The sequence below is a fragment of the Hesperophylax consimilis genome, chromosome 1 (genome assembly GCF_061612785.1).
Source record: "Hesperophylax consimilis isolate HC1 chromosome 1, BYU_Hcon_1.0, whole genome shotgun sequence".
NCBI lineage: Eukaryota > Metazoa > Arthropoda > Insecta > Trichoptera > Limnephilidae > Hesperophylax > Hesperophylax consimilis.
Window position 1 is genome coordinate 23,309,525 of NC_142836.1, and position 21,882 is coordinate 23,331,406.

The 21,882-nt window shown below is 34.5% G+C and overlaps 1 protein-coding gene across 1 annotated transcript in view; it reads left to right on the plus strand.

Annotated features, from left to right (window-relative positions):
* The window catches only part of LOC149426474 (short-chain dehydrogenase/reductase family 16C member 6), a 78,631-nt gene extending 58,401 nt beyond the window's left edge, over nucleotides 1-20,230 (plus strand). The window contains exons 3-7 of the mRNA XM_089631228.1: nucleotides 9,770-9,885; nucleotides 15,166-15,285; nucleotides 15,527-15,688; nucleotides 17,429-17,628; nucleotides 18,965-20,230. Of these exons, the coding sequence (XP_089487354.1) occupies nucleotides 9,770-9,885; nucleotides 15,166-15,285; nucleotides 15,527-15,688; nucleotides 17,429-17,628; nucleotides 18,965-19,067 (701 nt within the window). The 3' untranslated portion in view covers nucleotides 19,068-20,230. The remainder of the gene's footprint in view (nucleotides 1-9,769; nucleotides 9,886-15,165; nucleotides 15,286-15,526; nucleotides 15,689-17,428; nucleotides 17,629-18,964) is intronic.
* Nucleotides 20,231-21,882: the final 1,652 nt, after the last annotated feature.

Here is a 21,882-nt window from a genome sequence, read left to right on the forward strand (position 1 = left end):
GAACCCACTCTTCTCCTGGAAAGCTCTCTGAATAAATCTCATCACAAATTAGGCAAGCATTTTCTTCACAATTGTCGGATGATGAGTCTGATAATGTGAAGAGTTTTTTTTCTTAGTTGCCTTCTTTTTTCCCTTATCTGTTCCTGTCTTTTGCTTCTTAGATTGCTCTTGGGCAAGAGAATCCTTTTCAGGAGTGTCTGTTAAAATAGCAGCTCTACTTTTCTTCCTCACTGTTTGCAGCTGTTTTTAGGCTCTGCCTTTGGAAATGGTCTAACGGTTTCACGTGAAAAGTAAACGCCACTTCTAGATGTAGATGCTACAGTATTTTTGTTGATATTGGGAGAAACATTCTCTTTGCCTGTTGTAGGTATACCGTGTACGCATCTAGAAAGTTTAAAAAAATCGGTAATATTAATGAGTGAAATAAATGCACTACGTATAAAATTACAGTAAGGAATCTGAATGGGGCAAGTTGAACCAAATGGTTCAATTAGCCCCACCCATGTTTTATTACAAATTTCATCGGATAACTCATATACCACTAAATGTATTACAATTTTACAATTGACAAGATATAGTTAAGTAAACACCAATTTCAAATTGTCTTACCTTGACTTGGTATCTTTTTCCTTGGTATCTATTTTCAAAAAAGCAGTCGATCGTCTTTTTTTACTTTTGGAGCAAAAATCACACAAAATCCCCGCACACACGCTACGGATGCCATGTGCCTACTGAATGCTTGGTAGCGCGGTCCCCACACTTCCAGCTTGCTAGAACATGTTCAGCAATCTTCGTAAGTCTTTCGGCTCCGAAGATATTGGCGTGGCCCAACTAGCCCCTTGGTTCAACTAGCCCCGCCCAACCCTACTATTGTAATCGCCGACAGCGCTCCCTGGCGGACAAGAACAGTACCGTTCTCACAGGAATGTTATAACCATGACTTATTTAGTACCTAATGTAATTTTTATTTTCAACAGATTTTTTTTTATATTATTAATAATTATTAGAAAAGTAAAATTTATTTAAACATGCCATTCGTCGAAAGCCGCACTCAAGTAGCCAAAGAGACGCATGTGGCTCTCGAGCCGCAGTTTGTGACCACTGCCCTAGATCATAAGGGACAGCGACAAATAAATAAAATTGTTTTCCGACCTTCCAAAAATTAGATGGTCCACCATAAAAGATGTGAGTAGGTAGGTAGCTTGTTTCTTGTTAGTTGCCAACTCATTTAGAGTATTGCTTCGATGATATTTTGTGTATTTGACTGTCACTTATCACTTGAGTATTAGGTACGAGCAGGTACGTGCAAGTACAATATATAGGACCAATGTTTTTTTTAACTTTTGTTGTTTGGTGAAGACTTATTTATCTCTCGAAACAACTTTCTCTTTCTTTTGAAAGCACTGCCCATTGAACGCGTGATTTCAAAAGCAAATTTTGAATAAAAAGCAGGAACAAATATTGACATTCACGAGCTACTGGTAGATCGGTAAGAGCAACAGCTTTGATCGCAGATGTCGTGGTTTATAAGTTATTTCCCATAAATCATTTTATACAATATTTGTAATGCTATGTTGAGTTCAACTCAATAGAAGTAAATTCTATTAATGTATACCTACTTGTTTTCCCAAAATTAATGATAAACGTTCAAGATGTATTGTTTTAGTTTACCTAATATTAAAATGCGCCGTTGTATAATCTACAGTCTGACATATACAAACATTGATGGTGCCACGATCGTTTAACATGTTTTAAATGAAAACACGAAGATGGCTCATAGGAAAATAAATGTAATTTTAAAGAGCACAACCCTCCAAGTGCATATTTGCAACCAAACGAGGTTCCGAAAAGAGATGATAACCATATTCTATACTATAATGATATATTACACCCCTCGAGAGATTTTTGACATATTATGCCAAGTTTACAAAAACGTCTTGAGCGATCACTTGCCACGATGTGCCAAATGTATAAAACCTTAAAGTATGGGATAAACGGTGAAATTTAGGTGTATTTATTGGCTTTAAACTAAAGAATGCTGTTGTGATATACCTCGATATTTATATTTTGAGGAACGATATATTAATTAAATATGGTAAATGTATATTTACAATATATATGGTAAATATACATGCGACACTAATCGCTAGAGTGGATAATTTTTTTTATTTTTTTTTTATTTAATTTTTAAATCGAGCCGTTATCAATAACACCCCTTATGTAGATGGCGATAAGGTTTAAATTCCCGCTTAACACCATCCGCCTGTTTTGATTTATGCAAGAAAAAAACATGGCCAAAAAGTGCCTTTTATTTTATTTTATGGATTTTCAGAAATAATTATTTAATTTTTTTTCGATCATTTTATAAATAACTTAATTTGCCACATTATGCAATAAAATCATAATCGAAAATGGGTAAGTAGGAGATTTTGAACTTTAAAGCAGTTTTCATAGGCCTTTACATTATTTTTTCTGGGCTTATAAAACGACTTATCTAAAACATACTCGATTATTTCCAAGGCCAAGATGTATTCTACTCGCAGTATTTAATTAAAGCATCTGAAACATTTCTAGAAGACCAAATTTTCAAACCAAAAACACATGATTTTGCATTACTACGTATGGCATCGCCTTAATGATTATGGTTTTTCGATTCGAATGAGTGCTGGATTTTTGTGTTACAATTCTCTGTTAGTTTTGCGATAAAAAAATACATAATCTTAATTAAGTGTTCCAAAATCCTCAGTTTTTAAGTTAGTCACGAAAATGAATTTAAAAAGTGAGAGGGAACGGAGCAAGGTCCAATTTATTGGACCTTGAAAAAATATGGAAATGATGGAAACATATGGGATAATCCTTTGTATCGAGGGATAATAGGCTCCTTTAGATTGAGCAACATATATGGGCTATTTTCACAAACTGAATACCGTTATTGTTTGAAAAAATAGGGAAATGATGGAAACATATGGGATAATCCCTTGTCGCTTTGGCGACAAATCGAAAACAGTACAGTAATTTAGTATAGTAATTTTATTCAAAAATTTTAAAAAAACTTGTGAAAACACCATTTTGGATTGATAATGTAAACCTAAATAGTTGTGGGTTGACTGCGAATGAATCTTTGTGTGGATACATCCGATGTCAAATGAAGCAGATTAAAAGAAAGTGTTCAGTTTTCATTGTGTCACTGTGGAGGTAGGAACAGGCGGTGATGAATAGGTTCTGCTAAATATATCCAGCTAATGCCAAGAGAAATCCATTCACAAAGGCTATTCGTGCGCACGGCCAAAGATTGACTATAATTCACTTTGGAACTATCTAACTAATACTACCTATGTATCTTGTGACACGAACACTATATTGGCAGGACGATATCGAGAGTGGATTCTTCATCATGCGAGTCATTCCATATTAAAAGTGCATAGTAAAAGCAAGTAGGTTCATTTCGGAAATACAATTATTTTCTAGCTATACGTAAGTTGTTATAAATAAATTCATTGATCTTTGAAAGCATTCAAAAAGATAGCCAAAATATGAAAAAAAAAAAATAGTGGAAGATAATATTAAGCGTTCAGGCCTCGGAAGGACATTACTAGCCACAAACATCATATTCCATTATAGCCTCTGAAGGACAGATCTGAACGGGGCGTCCATACATTATAAAAGTATTTTAATCTTTTTTTATATAATGCGTAGATCATAGAGTATAATACATCAATGGCGTAGATAGATGATTTGTTCGTCATTGGAAAGATAAATAATTGTTCTTTTCAGTTTTTTATCAGATATTTATACCGAATTACATGGATAAAATATATTTAAAAATGTCAAAGTGCATGATTACGAATCGGCAGGATGTTTTCATTGACAGTTGAAAGTTAAAATATTTATTTTTTTATTGTACAGGGTTTTCCAATAAGAGGAGTTATTTTGATATTCAATCGTAAAAGATCAATGGTTTCGTTGCTTGTGTGGCACGTAGCGCCGTCTTGTTGAAAGTAAACGTTGTCCAAATCAATACCATCCAATTCCGGCCATAAAAAAATCATTAATCATCTCTCGATAGCGATCCATTCACCGTAACTGTTGTTCCAGCCTCATTTTCGAAAAAGTAAGGTCCAATGACTCCGCCGGACCATAAACCGCACTAAACAGTCACACGTTGAGGATAGAGAGGCTTTTCAACAATAACTCGATAAGATGATTTGCATTTGATTCACTCAAGTGAATTTTGATAATTTCAATGCGTTGTTGAAGCGTGTATCGTTCCATTTTTATTAATGGCGTAGTTTCTACTTGTCAAATGTCAAAAAATGAAAGCTTCAAAAGTAACATCTACCGAAATAGCGGACTATTCAAAATAACACCTCTTATTGGAAAACCCTGTATAAACGGCAAAAAAAGTTAAGTGACAGTTTTCTTACTAATTACCCACACAAAAGGAATGTATTCTATAAATATTGAATCATTACAAAATTATTGACGTTCCGAGTCAAAATGTCTCGGTAAGTTTTTTTGTTAACGTTCACGTTTGATTAAAAAATACTTTTTGTAACTATCAATGTATATTTTAAATATTGCAAAGCTAATTTTATCCAGTTTCTAAAATGGTATTTCTTTTAACGACAACTTCAAAAATATGCAATATAGCACATTTTAGATGTCCTGTTCATTCCTCAGTCAAACCGATTTTTGTTTTGAATACATCGTTTTATAAAGATGGAAGAATTACGTAATTAATTATTTTAGGTAGTTTTTATCAATATATCAATGCTTAGTAATAATAATTTAGCTTAGCTAAATGCTTAGTAATAATAATGTTGAAATTTAAAATATAATATCTGCTTTCAAATCGGCATAAAATAAGTCGTAAAATAATGTTATAGTTGTCATAGGTGATTTGCAAATCTATTTCCTAGTAAAATATTTGACCTTCGCTAAAACCACATTGCACGTTGACGCAAAAATATATCTGAAATTCTCTAAGAATTCATGACTTTATTTTTCCTAACCACACAAACATTTTGTCTCCGGTCAATATTGACAAGCAGAGTTGTCATAATATTATGGACGTGATATATTTCGTGGTCGATCCTCAAAGACAGGACGCACCGACCGTAGATAATAAAGCAAGAGAGATGGGCTATGAATCATTATTAGTATGAAATATATTATGATCAGAGATGTGCTTTATTTCAAATAAATCCATTTCAAATGGAAATGCAAAATGCAAAATGGGTATTTTCCATTTTGCATTTTAAATGCTTTTCTAAAAACCATTTTGCATTTTGCATTTTAAATGCTTTTCTCAATGCATTTTCCATTTTAAATGCTTTTTTGCAACATTCTTCCTGTTACCTCCACTCATCTTTTTTTCATAGGCCCCGTATATGAGTCGGTCCTCAACCTAACTATTAGAGATAATTTACGTCTGTCAAGTTGCTACCTGGTAGAAGCCCTGGCATTTAAGTGATACCATTAAAAAAAATACAGATTCAAATAGTGAACACGGGGCCATGACGCTGAAATATTAAATTTTAGATAGGAGTTTCTATTTTTTTACGTTGCCAACATTAGTCCCGCGCAATTTTTTTGTGTTTTCAATGGTTTCATAATCTGTGGTCGTGGTGTTTTTGGATTTACAATCATGTAAGTACTGTAATTAATATTATTATATCTCACATCGAACTATCTACCTATGCACGCTTCCTAAAGAAAACCAATATATTATGCTAGAATTGTAGAATGCTATGTTAAAAAAAAAAAACAAAAAAAAAGGAAACATGGTCGCTACTACAAGTACAATTTGCGCTACAGTGTCGTATCCATTTTTTAAAATGAAGTGGACACCTAAAGAACAGAAGGACAGAGTCCGTTCACTGTTTTTACTACAAATAAGGAAATTAAAAGAAAATACCAAAAAATGTTATGTAAATCCACAAATTGGAACTAATAGTCTTGTACAGGATGAATCTTATTTTTTTCGAAGATAATGAAGATTCATCTGATTCTTCCGCAGCAACAGCAGGAACTCCAGATTTAGAAGCCTTGCAATACCTTCAAGACAAATTAACCGATTTTGAAATGTTCCATGACTACTCTACTGTTAGGCACATGTTCATCAAATGCAATACTTGTCTTCCGAGTTCAGCACCATTTGAATGTCTCTTTTCAAATGGAGGTATAATCACGAAACCTCATAGAAGAAAAATGAGTGATGATGTTTTTGAGAAGCTCGTTCTTCTAAAATCTAATAATGGCTAAGGCTACATAATACCTACATAATATAGAATATATATTGGTTTTCTCAAAGTTGTATCATATTATCTGTGGGTTTTCTAGTGCGCCTGCTTGGAGTTTTCTGTGACAATCTATGATCAAATATTGGGTGCGCACTAGAAAACAACATTTTATATTGTCTGATTGTCTCACTGTCCTGTATTTCTTTACTGTTCACTGGTGGATGTCCCCTCACTAGAGGGTTACTACACAAATTAATGATGATGGCCTTATAAAAAAATCATTAAAAATGACAATTCGGATGTAGCACACGCCTGAGTTAAATGTCACTAAATAAAGAGTTCTCATGTTATTCAAAGGTTTACCAAGTGATGTAGAAATAAATGTTGTGTCATGGAATTCATTTCCCTTATCTTTTATTTAATACACTTTTGTTACATCCATTCCTGAGGCACTCATGCCCTACACCTTTATAATTTTGTTTCAACACCGCCCAATGTGGCAATAACCTCCGTTTTAATGGTTTTAACGTTTTAATAACCTCCGTTTTAATGCCATTGTAAGAGGGGTTATTGCCACGAGGGCAGTAAGTGTAGTAAATAAAAGAGAGGAGAAAATGAATTCCATAATACAACATTTATTACTACAACATCTAATCAACATGAGAACTCTTTTAATTGATGACAAATAACTCAGGCGTGTGCTACAACCGAAGGATGAAAGCACGATTGGAAATTTAAAAATTGCATTGAAAGCGACAAATGGATGGCCATTGTAAGAGGGGTTATTGCCACGAGGGCAGTAAGTGTAGTAAATAAAAGAGAGGAGAAAATGAATTCCATAATACAACATTTATTACTACAACATCTAATCAACATGAGAACTCTTTTAATTGATGACAAATAACTCAGGCGTGTGCTACAACCGAAGGATGAAAGCACGATTGGAAATTTAAAAATTGCATTGAAAGCGACAAATGGATGGTGACATTTATTATAAACTAACCTGATGAATGTAATAATGGGCGCCAAGCGATGCGGTAAGCATTGCTGTTATTTATATGTAGAACGAAGGATGACCAAAGGTAAATTATTAAACTGAGGCGTCATCACCGTTCGTAGATTTTGTCAGCTCATGGTGTGGTTCATGTCCTCTCTGCTAAGCGATGTTCCGGAAGGCCAGCCAGTTGAATACTAATTATAGATTCTATTATATTCCACTCAAATTCAATTGTTTTTTACACAGTACATATCAGTATGTATGATTTGTTATTCCACAAGTTGTTCTACATTGATGTCCATTATTAAATGACAAAGTTGTTTAAAAATTCTATAATTATTTTAAACCTGAGAAACCATTTTGCATTTTCAATGCATTTTGAAAATAGGTATTTTGCATTTTGCATTTTAAATGCTTTTCTAAAAACCATTTTGCATTTTGCATTTTCAAATGGAAAAGTTTTGACCCATTTCCATTTTGCATTTCAAATGGTTTTTGGTACCCATTTTGCACATCTCTGATTTTGATGACATCGTTCACCCATACTACTGCAAATCGCATCTACGCACAGTGGCGCCCACCGTTATTTTTACGTACACACCAAACCCAAGACTTTCATTGGCTCCGTAGTTCCATAGTCCGTACATTATGGTCGTAGCTTGGCGATAATCGGCACGCTTCAACGCCACATCTGCCCATGTTTCTATTATCTATGGGGCAGACTTATTTATATAGCGCCGTTTTCGTGAAAAACCACCTCAAGGGCGCTGAAGTCGCGGTATATGAATTATAGTTAACAATAAGATATTCTTTCATTTGAACACAACATTCAGCTGGGATCGACTGGGATAAACATAGCAAATATCTATTTTATTCAGATTTTTTTGATATTATCAAGATAAATACCACGTTCTCTTATAAAATTTAATATTTTCTTACTAATTAAATTTTAGTAACAAGATTATCCTTAAAGGTACAATACACGGTGTAATAAATTCCATAACATAATTTGAATCCACCGCATTGCACGTAGAAATACAAGCACTAAAATCGATATAAAAGGCAGTCGGAAATTGGAATTTTTCATTACCTCAATTTTGGTGACTCGCCGTTCCTCCTGTTTTCTTTTTTTCTATCCAAGTATCTCTTAACGTGTTCCAATAATCTATTTTGGTGACTCGCCGTTCCTCCTGTTTTCTTTTTTCTATCTAAGTATCTCTTAACGTGTTCCAATAATCTATTTTGGTGACTTGCCGTTCCTCCTGTTTTCTTTTTTCTATCCAAGTATCTCTTAGCGTGTTCCAATAATCTATTTGTCAATATCGTGTATGACTTTTGTCGACCTGGCTTGTTCTACACGGTCTTCTGTGTGTGGTTCGGAACCAATAATTCGTGGTTCGGTTCGCGCTTCGGCTCACAAGTTTATAAGCAGCATAAGACATCAAGAAATTTCAGCGTACCTAGTTGTTGCAAAATTAAACAACATCAATTACTGGTAAACTTACTGTGAAATCACATATAAGCGCATCAGCAAAATAATATTATTATTATATGTGAAAGAATATTTTTGTAATTATAGCAAATTAATGGATTGTTTCGAAACCTAATTGCATAGGAAACTACGTTTTTTTCTTGTATTTCTCTATCTGAATCATCATTTCAAACAGGTTTATAAATAATGTAACGATCTAATCTGTATTTAAAAAAAACCTGCCTTAAGACACGCAAAAACTTGCAGTTTTATTTTTTATTTATTTTGCGTCTCTAATATGTTATTTGGTTGCATGCTTACTCACGATTAACAGCTGGGACTGTCTGAAAGTGTCCAATCGTAAGGTAAAGGTAACCAATCCGGTCATTAACAAAAAAGTGGAAGAAACTTATTTATTTATTAATTTGTGCACGTCGGGATTTTAGAATAAGCAAGTATAAATTAATTACATAACACAATGCATTCATATTAAAATAATTTTCTGAGCCACTATCAACTTTTGAATCAGTTCAACATACTACCAGAAGAGGAATATTATGAAGATGTTATAATCCATAAATTCTACGCCTAACATTGTTGCCAGTCCGCCCTGTCCCCACCTATTGCTTAGGCGAAGCACTACGAAATAATGCAAAATCATGTGTTTTTGGCCTGTTCTTGGTCATTGAAACAATCGATTATTTTTTTGTGTTTTTATAAGCCCAATTCAAAAATAGTATCATGTAAATAAAAAGAGCCTTAAAGTTCAAAATCTCCTATTTATGGTTTTATTGTATAATGTGACAAATTAAGTTATTTTGAATATTATCGTAAAAAAATTGTGTTTGAACTTCGCAAAATAAAATAAAATACACTTTTTAGCGATGTTTTTTCACGGCGGCAATTTAAACCTTATCGCCATCTATACACGGAGTGTTATTGTTAGCGACCCGATTCCAAGTGTTTCATCGCGTGTTTAATTAAGTGGTGCATCGCCTTGAAATTACTCATTATTGTCTTACATTTGCTATGAAGTAAACAAGAATTATTTGTTTTCAGGTCTATCCAGGACTTGTGAAATGATCAAGGATGAAGGACTAGTTGCTCATGGATACCTGTGCGATGTTTCGGACAGGATGGAAGTTTACAGGATAGGAAAAATTGTCAAAGAAGAGGTGAGAAAATTTATTGCTTCTATTAACTAGTAGTAGTTCTGTGTACACTTCTTACCCCGACAACAGCTGGTAAAAACCTCAAGACTCATGCCCACTGGCGGAATAAAACGATACTATTAAACGCGGTTACCATCTTGACGGGAATGACCGCACACGGAACACATAAACAAATTTACAGACGTACTAAATGCAAAATAGTCCAGTCAAATCAGGGTTTCGCTTACATTTAATCGACTATTCTTGGGAAAATTGATTATTTTATCACGACTTGACAAAACTGAACAGTAACAAATCGTAACACTTTTGAAAAGTGATGGAACATTATTAAGTGATAACAAACTAGTCTAACCTAACCTAACCTAGATAGTAAACTTTTTAACACTTTTTAAGGCTTTAAATTAGTTTTCAAAATTTCTAAATCACAAATATTCTGATTTGTCACTGTTCTTATATGTCCGGTCAACGTTTTAACAGAATCTACTGGTGCCTACCTAGACACTGGGCACTACATTGGATTTTTGTTTTTGTTTTTTACTCTTGAGGCGAATAAATTGTTTAGATAGAGAAAGTAATGTGTTTAGAAATTAATAAATACATTATAGAAATGATCTACTTACTAGTTTTAAACGTTCTACAACTTATATCTAATCCAATTATACTTGAAAATTGATCTGTTTTGGTTCATCTGTTAACAATTATTAACAATATAATTAAATGGATCATTTTATATAATTGGATCATTTTATGGCACGATTTTTTAAAAACAACTCTAAAGGGTCGTTTACAAAACTATAAAAAAATCATTGAAGTTATTATGTAGATATTAAGTGTGCATATGTTGACAAAAATTAAAAAAAATAAGAAAATAAAGTAAAGTAGATAAAGAAGTTCTTAATATGTACAATAAAATAGGAGGTTATAAGACCGGTCGGTGGCCGAGTTGACATCGCGCTTGGGTCCCACTCAGGCGTAGTGTGTTCAATTCCTCGGCTGGCTAAGTCCTCCATCACAACACAAGCAACATTTTCAGCTTACTGTGGTGGTAGTAGGAGATTTTAAAAAGAAAAACATTATCAAACGTACTAATTTTGGTTGTCCGTCATATGCGTTATTCCTGCGTGAAATGATTCACGTTCAATTGAACTCAAAGTTTCTTTGAATTTAAGTATCGTTCTCAAAAGTGGAACTGCTGGTGTGAAGAATAATTCAGGTACCTTATAATCTTAAAATTATTTTAGTTGGTTTTTTTTTAATTTTAACTGTAATAGCCCGTGTTTTTTCACGGGTTTGCGCCCGTATATTATATTCTCACTGTCCAAAGTCTATTACTATTTCCAAAGAGATTATTTAAATAAAAAACTTTACTTTTCGTTGGTTGTGTAATTTCTTAGGAACGCTTAAAAATATTTTTTAAAAACGTGTAGACTTTCATTAATGTCGTAAACAAGTGATTTTTCGCATTTAGACTCTAAAGTATAATGAGTATAAGGTCATCCCAATTTTTGCCTAATTCATTTTAGGACAGTTCACAGGTAGAGTTTGTAAATCCCGCGGGATTACGGGATAGAATTCAGAAATCCCTCAAGATCCCACGAGATTTTTCCAACGTTTCATGAACATATTTTTATTATTTGGTATCGATTATCTTTGATACTAGTACATAAATTATAAAAAAGACAATGAAAAGTTAATTTAGTGAGTCATTTAATGGGACTTTTCGTTTCAATCATCTTTGGTACTATTAATGTAATAAGGAGATATTTAAAAGGTAACATAAGTAGATATTTAAAGATGACATTGATAACAAAAAACTCATAAAAATACAACTGTCACTGACTGGACTCTTCACCCACAGTCATTTGAGATCGATCGTCTTTGGTACTAAAAATATTATAAAAAATACTTTGAAAACGTAACGCAATAAGTATTTTGATAAAAAGGTATGGTGGTAAAAATTTCATAGGTACTGACTTGTGAGCATTCTAGCGCTTGCGTATAACGTAATTCACAATTCACAAGCACGTAAAAATGAAGAAAAAACATGTGTTTGGTGCAAATTAAGTTTTTTTTCAACCCCGTAAATCCCGCACACGATAACTCCCGCAAATCCGAGATAAAATATTGCTGATGCGGGATTGCAGGATAGCAAACCCTATTCATAGGATAGAAAAATAGTGAAGACTGACTGTCTGACGTTAAGGCGATGCAATACGTCGTGTAATATTTTGAATCGAGCCGCTATCAATAACACACCTTACGTAAATGGCGATAAGGCTTAAATTCCCACTTAACCACCTTCCGATTGTTTTGATCTATGCAAGAAAAAAACATGGCCAAAAAGTGCCTTTTATTTTATTTTGTGGATGTTCGGGCATAAATATTTAATGTTTTTCGATCATTTTAAAAATAACGTAATTTGCCACATTTTACAATAAAACCATAACCGAAAATGGGTTCGTAAGTAGGAGATTTTGAACTTTAAAGCAGTTTTCATGGGCCTTCACATTATTTTTTCTGGGCTTCTAAAAAGATCTAGATCTTCTAGAAAAGAATCTAAAAAATACTCGATTATTTCAAAGGCCAAGATGTATTCTACTCCCAGTATTTAATTAAAGCACCTGAAACATTTCTAGGCATCCAAATTTTCAAACCAAAAACACATGATTTTAATTACTACGTAGTGCATCGCCTTAATAATACTTACCTACTCATTGCTCGTTGTATATAATATTTGCGATAGAACGAAATACTATCAGCATAACCCAAATATTACATCCAATCATACCGGGTGAATGGTATAACTAAAATCGGGTTCATGTGTGACGGAGGCAAGGATGACAGGCATTTTTTAATGAAAAACAACTCAGTTTCGAAGATATATTATTATTTTTCCCTTAAAATTAAATGTTTACAATATTAGTTTCATACTGTTTTCATTGCAAGCATTTTAAAAGTGATAAGCCAATCACTTCGACGATGCTTTTACTGGGAACGTTCAGCTCCATTTTTTTTGCCTGAACGAGAAATACCTACACAATGTGTAAAAAATGCATGACCGGAGTGTATGTGAAGAACATTATTACTAAAGATTCTTAAAATAAAAAAATAGTTTAGACTATTTTTTTGGCATCTAATAACGAAATTAAGCATCTTATTTATGAAAAAAAGAACATAAGCTGTTTATATATAAGTATTGTAAGCTTATCATGAAAAGCAGATAACTACACACTTCGACAATAACGATAATGTTAGAAGTATTTTTTTTTTTTTTTTTTATATTAACTCCACACAGGAGGCCCTGAAGAAAATAATTTCCCTCAGGGCCTATGTCATCTTTGAGGATGCTGTGTGGAGAGGAAGGAGTGAACATGGGTCTTGAAGAGTCCCATGTTGTAGGAGGGAGGAAACACAGAAGCCGCAGTTCGTTCCACAGCCGAGCTGTTGAACTTAAGAACGAATCGTAGAAGCGACCCGTTCTCATGTGACAAATGTCAACTGTGTACAAAGTTGGGCGCGCGTTTGGCGTGTATCCCGACTACGCACCGGTGTCGAAGGGATCAATGACGCTAGTTCCTCAGAGCATCTTCCATTCCAGGGCATCCAATGCGCCCCAAACGCTGCTGCTGGGTCCCCTCCGGTCACGAACCGGCACAACAGCAGTAGCGGGGTTTTTTCATTCGCTGATGGGGCAGCCCACCCTTGGACGTGAGCCTGAGGGTCGGGCCCCTGTACTATCGAGCGGCCCGGACAGCGGTAACCGGTTGTAAAGGGTCTCCCTCAACCAGCATCTCCCAACCGGCCCGCCACGCAGAAGGTGGGCCGACGCACCCGCCACCAAGACCCGGGCAAACCTTAACCCATGAACCCGGGCACCCCTGCTAAGTCACCAAACGTAGCGAACCACTTGGGGTGACCTGTGGCAGAGGTGTTGGTCATCCAATAAATGGTTCCCAGGGCGGCGGTACCCATTCCCGCCTACCAAATTGAAAATTTACAAAAAAAAATATTATTTCCATTAAATGGTTATTAACAAAAAACGGTTATGGTTATTAACAAAAAAAAATATTATTTCCATTAAATGGTTTAAACACTTATTTTGTTTTTGTTAATCAAGTAAAATCAGCTATTACATTTCCAAGTTATTAAAATTAGTAAGCTTTGCAAAAAAATGTAATATTTGACTTCTATCGTAAAGTGACTTATTTCATATTTTCACGATTGAGGCGAATCACTACGACTGAGGTAAGGCAAAACCATGTATTTTTGGTTGAAATTTTTTTGATTAGTTGTATTTTAAATGCTTTAATTAATTACTGAGAATAACACATTTTGGCCTTATTATTATTATTTTGATAAAAATTAATGCTCTATTATCTTTTTATAAGCCCAGAAAAAGTAAAGTATCAATCCTTTAAACATTGCTTTAAAGTTCATAATCTCCTACATACGAATACCTTATCGATTATGGTTTTATTGTATTGCAAATTAAGTTCTTTAGAAAGTGATCGTACAATATTTCAATATTTGTTCCTGATCTTCGCAAATTCAATTAAAACATAATTTTTGGCGGTATTTTTTTTTTGTATAAATCAAAACAGGTTCATATGGAGTGTTTTTGTTAGCGATCGATTCCAAATGTTACATGACGTGTTGCATCGCCTTAAAGTTGCGATTTAGTTGTAACTTTTCAGATATGAAATAATTTGTTTTTAGACGTTTACAATCAGGAAATTTTAAAGCAGAAATAAAACAAGGGTTCAGATGTCTATAATATTTAACGATATTTAATGATGATTAAAATAAAAGGTTTTTGACTTCACAAAAAACGGCTCTATGTAAATTATCCGAGTATTATTATTATTATTAAGGTTAGGTTGGGTTACATAAAAATATATGCTGTGGCTCAAGTGCAAGCCCTGGGGAACTCCAGCGGTTGCGTTGAATGAGTTTGATAGGATCATTTTTGTTTTAACAAACAATAAATTTTCTATTCGAACGGTTTTTTTTCTTTTCTGGAAGACATCGATTTACTATTTATTTTATGGTTACCAAAATTGGCTGGTGTCTCTTTACTGTTATGTATAAGGTTACGTATACATTTGCGTACCGTAACCCGAATCGTACCACGAATTACGGGAAAGGAACGAATCGCGGTTACTTCTTCTCTTTCCCATAAGTTGAGGTTCAGTTCAACAGTTCGGCTCGCGGATGTATACGTAGCATAACACGCGTCTGCCTATTACAAAGTAGGTACATAAACACTTTCTATGTTATTTACAGGTGGGCGTGGTGACTCTCCTGGTCAACAATGCTGGAATAGTTTACGGACGCCCCCTGCTGGAGCTGCCAGACACCGCCATTGAAACGACGTACAAAGTGAACACACTGGCTCATTACTGGGTACGATTTTTTAACATACATTATATTTTGTACTACAGAAACATAATAACATCACACATCGCTCATAGATAAACTTAAGCTAATAAAAATGCTTAGAAAAAACATTCTTACATAAGTAGCCACAGTTCTCTCCTTGCAAAAATAGAGGAATCCAGGCAGAATATAATAAGGTTAACGCATTTTCACCAACTCCTCTTAACTAGGTAGGTTAATAATTAAGTTTGTTTCGCTTCATTTGCAGACCGTGAAGGCTTTCCTGCCCGACATGATGGAGAGGAAGCAGGGCCATGTTGTGACGGTGGGATCCGTGGCGGGCATCATGGGCACCTACCTCTGCACGGACTACAGCGCTTCCAAGGCCGCCACCATCGCCTTCCACGAGGCTCTATTCACAGAACTCAAGGTAAGGGGCACATGCCATGTCCACATGGTGGTCATCTGGTAACGTTAGGCCCGTGGCAGGCATCGTGGGAACCGATCTCTGAACGAACCGCCGCCACCATCGCCTTCCACGAGGCTCTATTCACAGAACCCAAGGTAAGGGGAATGTTAATTTTTTTTTTTATATTAACTTCACACAGGAGGCCCTGAAGAAAATAATTTCCCTCAGGGCCTATGTCATCGTTGGGGATTTTTGGGGATGGGAATGTTAATGTCGAAACCTCAATATAATAGTCTGTCTGTCTATATGGTGGTCATCTGGTAACGTTAGGCCCGTGGCGGACATCATGGGCACTTATCTTAGGGTCGCGACCACAGCCTTCCACGAGGCTTTGCTCACTGGACTCAGGGTAAAGAGAATGTTTCATTTCAGGCCATCGTGTGATAGTCTGCCTGTGGACGTGGTGACGTTGTCAGGCATTGTTTGACGGTTTCTTTGTAAGGTTAAGAAGAAGGTTGTAAGAGGTCTGTGTGCCCTCTACTATTTCAGAATAGAGTAATCTGTCAGGCAAGCTACAAGAGTTGCAGCTCGCAGAACACAGCAAAACCTCAACTGCACCAGTAAGGTAGGTATGTTGCGAAGGTGTGATGTTCGGCGTCTTTCTCCACTTGTAACTATTTTCAGTGAACCATTTATCCTACTAAACTTATGTTACAAAATAAACCTAGCTGTCCATTCCGTTGAAAAAATTGCTATGAGGACACCGTCATGATCATATATTTAGGGTTGTCACACAAAAGTTCATATCTTGAAAATAATACAAGCATGTGGCCATCTGGTAACGTTAGGCCCGTGGCAGGCATCATGGGAACCGATCTCTGAACGAACCGCCGCCACCATTACCTTTCACGAAGATCTGTTCACAGAACTCAATGTAAGGAGAATGTTCATGTTGAGACCTCAATGTGACAGGCATTAGGCCTGTGGGGGTCATCATGGGCACTTGTATCTGCACGGACCGTCGCGACCACCGCCTTCCACGAGGCTTTGCTCACAGGACTCACGGTAATACGTATGTTTCTTTTGAGACCATCATGTGATAGTCTGCCTAACGTGCGTCAACTTCGGGAGGTGATTCTACATGACAGTAGAAGTAAAAGAGATTAAAAAAAATTCAAAATTAAAACGTGTGAAAAAGGAGAATTGTATGAATGGAAAAATAAATACTGTATGGAAAAAAAATCAAAGAATCACCTCCCGAAATTAGTGCACTTTACCACCGGACATCCTGTATTTCTTTAAAGGTACAATAATTTTACCGTGAATACATAAATAAATATTGTAATTAAGCAACATAAAATATATAATACTGCGGAGGAATACATAACATTATCAATACAAAAGAAACAATTATCTTTATTTTATTAGAGTGCGCAAGGCACATCCCTGATTATCTAGGAATATATTTGTATTTTTGTATCGTTATGCAACCCAATGTGATAGTATAGTTGGATGGGTTAAAAACGTATACACAGACCCTGCCCAGAAAAGTCCAACTTTGCTTTTCTGTTCAAGGTCTGGTTATGACGAATGTACGAATGATATCGTATTTTATTCAAGATATGCTGGAACCCTCAAAGGTCATCAAAATGATACTCAGATGTTGTGTTATGACATGTCTACTGTTTCTTATGTCTATGGTCATGATAAATGAATACAACAGTAACAGTTTGGCCAATATGAAATGGTTTAATTTTGCAGCTTCATGGACACGATTTCATTAAGATGTCCCTGGTGTGCCCATACCTGATCAACACGGGCATGTTCCACGGCATCACGCCCTGGCTCCACCCCATGCTGGAGCCCGAGTATGTGGCAGACTCCATCGTGCAGGCCATCCAGACCAACACGATCCAGACCATCCTGCCAAACAACATGAGGATGTTTTTCCCCATTAAATAGTAAGTTCATTTTTTGATTCCTTTTATGTAATATTATACACCGTGTTCCACGCTCATACCACGAAACTTTACTTTTTTTTCGTTATTGCCCATATAAAAAAATTTCTTATTTAATTATGGCAACGTAATTTTTTGTATAAAAAATTCGCCTTAATACCGTTTTACGATAATAATAATTATTAGTTAAATGATCCAAGAAACTATGTACATCCAAACTTAATTTTTTAACCTATAACAAAGATCTTACAACTAAAAAGTTATAATAATTTGATAAATGAAACAAAAATTATAATCTTCGCGTTTATAGATAGCGCTAATTAAAATATTTTAGAAAAAAAAACACTTTATAGTTTAAAATATTGATATGAATAATTGTTTGTTGGCGGATTGTACGTACATACGTAATATGAATAAATAGTTCTGTCCGTATAAAAACTCAATTCTTTCAAGAAACTAACACAAATATAATATTGGACTTTATCACCAATACAATATTGTACAAGGTTTTCCAATAAGCGGTGTTATTTTGAATAGCCCGCTATTTCGGTAGATGTTACTTTTGAAGCTGTCATTTTTTGACATTTGACAAGTAGAAACTACGCCATTAATAAAAATGGAACGATACACGCTTCAACAACGCATTGAAATTATTAAAATTCACTATTATTAATTATTAGAAGTCCATCGAAAAATCATCTTGAGTGATGAGGCCTATTTCCACCTCGGTGGCTTCGTCAACGTGTGACTGTTTGGTGCGGTTTATGGTCCGGCGGAGTCATTGGACCTTACTTTTTCGAAAATGAGGCTGGAGCAACAGTTACGGTGAATGGATTGCGCTATCGAGAGATGATTAATGATTTTTTATTGCCGGAATTGGATGGTATTGATCTGGACAACGTTTACTTTCAACAAGACGGCGCTACGTGCCACACAAGCAACGAAACCATTGATCTTTTACGATTGAATATCAAAATAACACCTCTTATTGGAAAACCCTATATTTGCAAACGTTTCTTGAAAGAATTGAGCTTTTATACGGACAAAATTATTTATTCGTATTCATATTCTTTATTAATTCTGTAATAAACAATTCATCTAGGATAAAGTCCAAAAGTTGTTTCTTTTTAAAATATTTTAATTAGCGCCATCTAATGCTGATCTTCGAATTATGGGAAAGGAACGAAGCAACCACAAGCGGAGTTTCGCGCCATTTGTTGTTGCTTTGTTGCAGCCCGCTTATTCAGATATTATCGCTAAACACAAAAGCTGGTGGTTTGTGATTCCAAGAATATCTGCCACCGAAATGTATTTAATTGAAGTTTTTTCTCTCTTCCAGTTTGTTCCCTGCCAAGAGCGCTTACGAGGCTGTCTTCCGGGTCGTCAAGGGTCCTCAAATCATGAGCATGTTCAAGGGACGCCCAAGGGTGGCTGCCGGATGATCTCATCGCTTATCTTATAATATTATTGTGTAAAGTTACCGTAGGAGAGTAATAATTTAGTTGTCATTAGAATTACTTAAAAGACAGTTTATTTTTAAGGTGGGAACACAATGAGTTGGTAAAAATAAACCATAAATGAATAAATATCTGGTTTTTCAATGAATGTCAAGTTTTTCAAAAGAAGTTTAAATGAGTTCAAGATAGCCTTTAGCATGATTCTTTGTAGTGATCAACAGGTATGGAAAAGAAAACCGTTGGTTACGAATTAACTTTATGGTTTAAATATACATTCACAACAAGTATGGTTAAGCATTTGCATAGAATTACTAAATTGAGAGTATGTGTGTTAGAAAGTATAATAATATATATGCACATACCTACAAACGTTTTACATTTAAATTACAAAGACGATGGTTAAGAGTAATTCCTATTAAATGTTAAATTATTTTTGTTATAGTGATATCATGTCACTGCTTCTAGTTCAAGTACGCATTGGTGTCATAACAAACGTCTCAATTTTTTTTCAGCTCTCTAGAATAAGTTTTTTCAACATGGAAAAATTAATCTGGAAATCAATTCTCTTCCAATAATAAAATCAATTCTCTTTCGATGGTTTGCGAATAAAAACAATAACCAATTTATATTTGTTGGTTTTTGAAAATCGGTACGTCCAAGAATACTTTGAATACCGCCATTTTTTGTAAAAAAATCATTTCAAGGGAACTGCGGTATGTAATAATCAAATATTTTTATAATGTCCTATGTACTTATGATTAAACCAGGTTAATTGCCGATTTATATTATTTTTACCCGAACTGTGTTCAAAATTTCAGCAAAATGGTGTATTGTAATTGTTATATGAAGTGGTCAACATTTAGTTTAGATTTACATACGTATTTTTAAAAATCTAAACATAACTAACACAAATACAATGTTAGTAATTCACCTTAAAAAAACGATGTCCAGGAAAACTAAATGTATTGAATTAAGCTCTTTATTGTGTTTTATTTCCCTTTAACGAATCCGCTTCCCCTCTCACACAAAATTTTCTTTGAGCTTCTCGACAAATAACATGAATTTCGAATTGTGCAAAAATGTTCGCTTACCATTTTTAATTGTTTAAAGATGAGTTAGGCAATGTGAATTGACTAAATAAAATGAAAAACAAATTTTAGATGTGTTTTATTATTAAATTTTAACACCCACCCCCTCTAGCCATTGAGGGTGGTCAAAAGAGCGTTACTAGTCCTTTGCTGAGCCCAGTTTAATCCAGTTGTTTGGTTCTCTTAGCTTAATCGTTACTTGATCGAGAGTTCCGCTGGGAAGAGCGTAGTTGTGCATTTGAGCAGTGTTGAACCAAAATATCGCTCAATTTTTCATGTCTAAATAAGTAAAAGTGACATCTAAAGAAGTCTAGCGTGCAAAAAATTTGAAGTGTATTAATTTGTAATTCCGTAAACAAATAAACAAATTGGAGGATTTTCATCACAAAACACTTGTTAGGATTTTTTATTAATGATTTTATTTGAATTCTGAAAAGTAGCTTTACTAGATAATTTATTGTTTTGTAATAGGTACTGTTCGATTATATGATACAAAAATGTGTTGTCTAATACAACATTTCGTTCGAAAATTTAAAAAATTTGCCCAAAAACCAACGGTATAACTTTATTATAGGTAATAAAAATTCACACCTTTTCATAATTTTAAAACAACCTTCACTAGATAAATTAAATCAATCTTTCGAAACCGTCACGTTTAGAATTTGCATCTAAAAAGGCTAATTTTCAGTTGTATCTATATTATACCGCTACCGGTTTCCAAACAGGAATATACCTACTGAAGTGCCCTGCGTCGCCCGGGCTTTACACAGTGCAATCGGAAACAATAACGGGTGTTGCTTTTACGCTGTTTGTGGCGCTGTTTTTAAAGAAAACATGTTTGTCCAACAGTTGACGTTGTTTTTCATATAATGTAAATGTTCGTTTGTTAAAAATCTGAAGTCTCCGAAAGTTCTTCCCCGATTGCTTTGAATTTTTGACACAACGTTGCATTCGAATGTTTTTATTCACATCTAAATAATATAGGTAAAAACACACAGGCGTATTAGAACGCAACGTTGTGTCAACTTTCGAAGATTTAAGATTTTGAACAAACGAACATTAACATTTTTATTTATATATAGATTGTGAAACGTTTTAAATGGCAATACCAAGACGGCACGTAGGAAAACGTAGGTCAGTTTGAATAATCACAAAGGTCTTTTTTATTTTAACCAAACGGTGTTCAGAAACTAGCGTTCGGAACCTACTTTTCGAAAGTGTTGATTCTACATCGTATTCTAAATTTATGAATATTTTTTTATTAACACTTTTCAAGTAAGATGAATAGATAACGTGGAAAATCTTTTTAATTTTTTTTTTATTTCCGAAATTCAAAATACCTTACCATTTATCAGATCAAAATTATATGAAAATTTTATGAAATCATTAAAAAAATCGATTTATATTATTTTTCCTTTGGACGTTAATGTGTGACAAAATTACAAACTCAAACGTGAAGAACACATTTCAAAAACAGGGTCAAATATATACATTTACAAAATAATAATTTATACCAAGTTGTAACTCCAAATGATCACCACACTCTTTTTTTTATTTAATGGCTTTTCACCCCAAAGGAGTGTTCTAGCCAATCACCACACTCTAAAATGAAATCCTACTCGTATAATAAAGATAAATGTTTAATAATTCGACGCTGGCAAGAATATTCCATTTGGGCCATAGAAAAATTCCACCGTTTCAATATTTTGTCT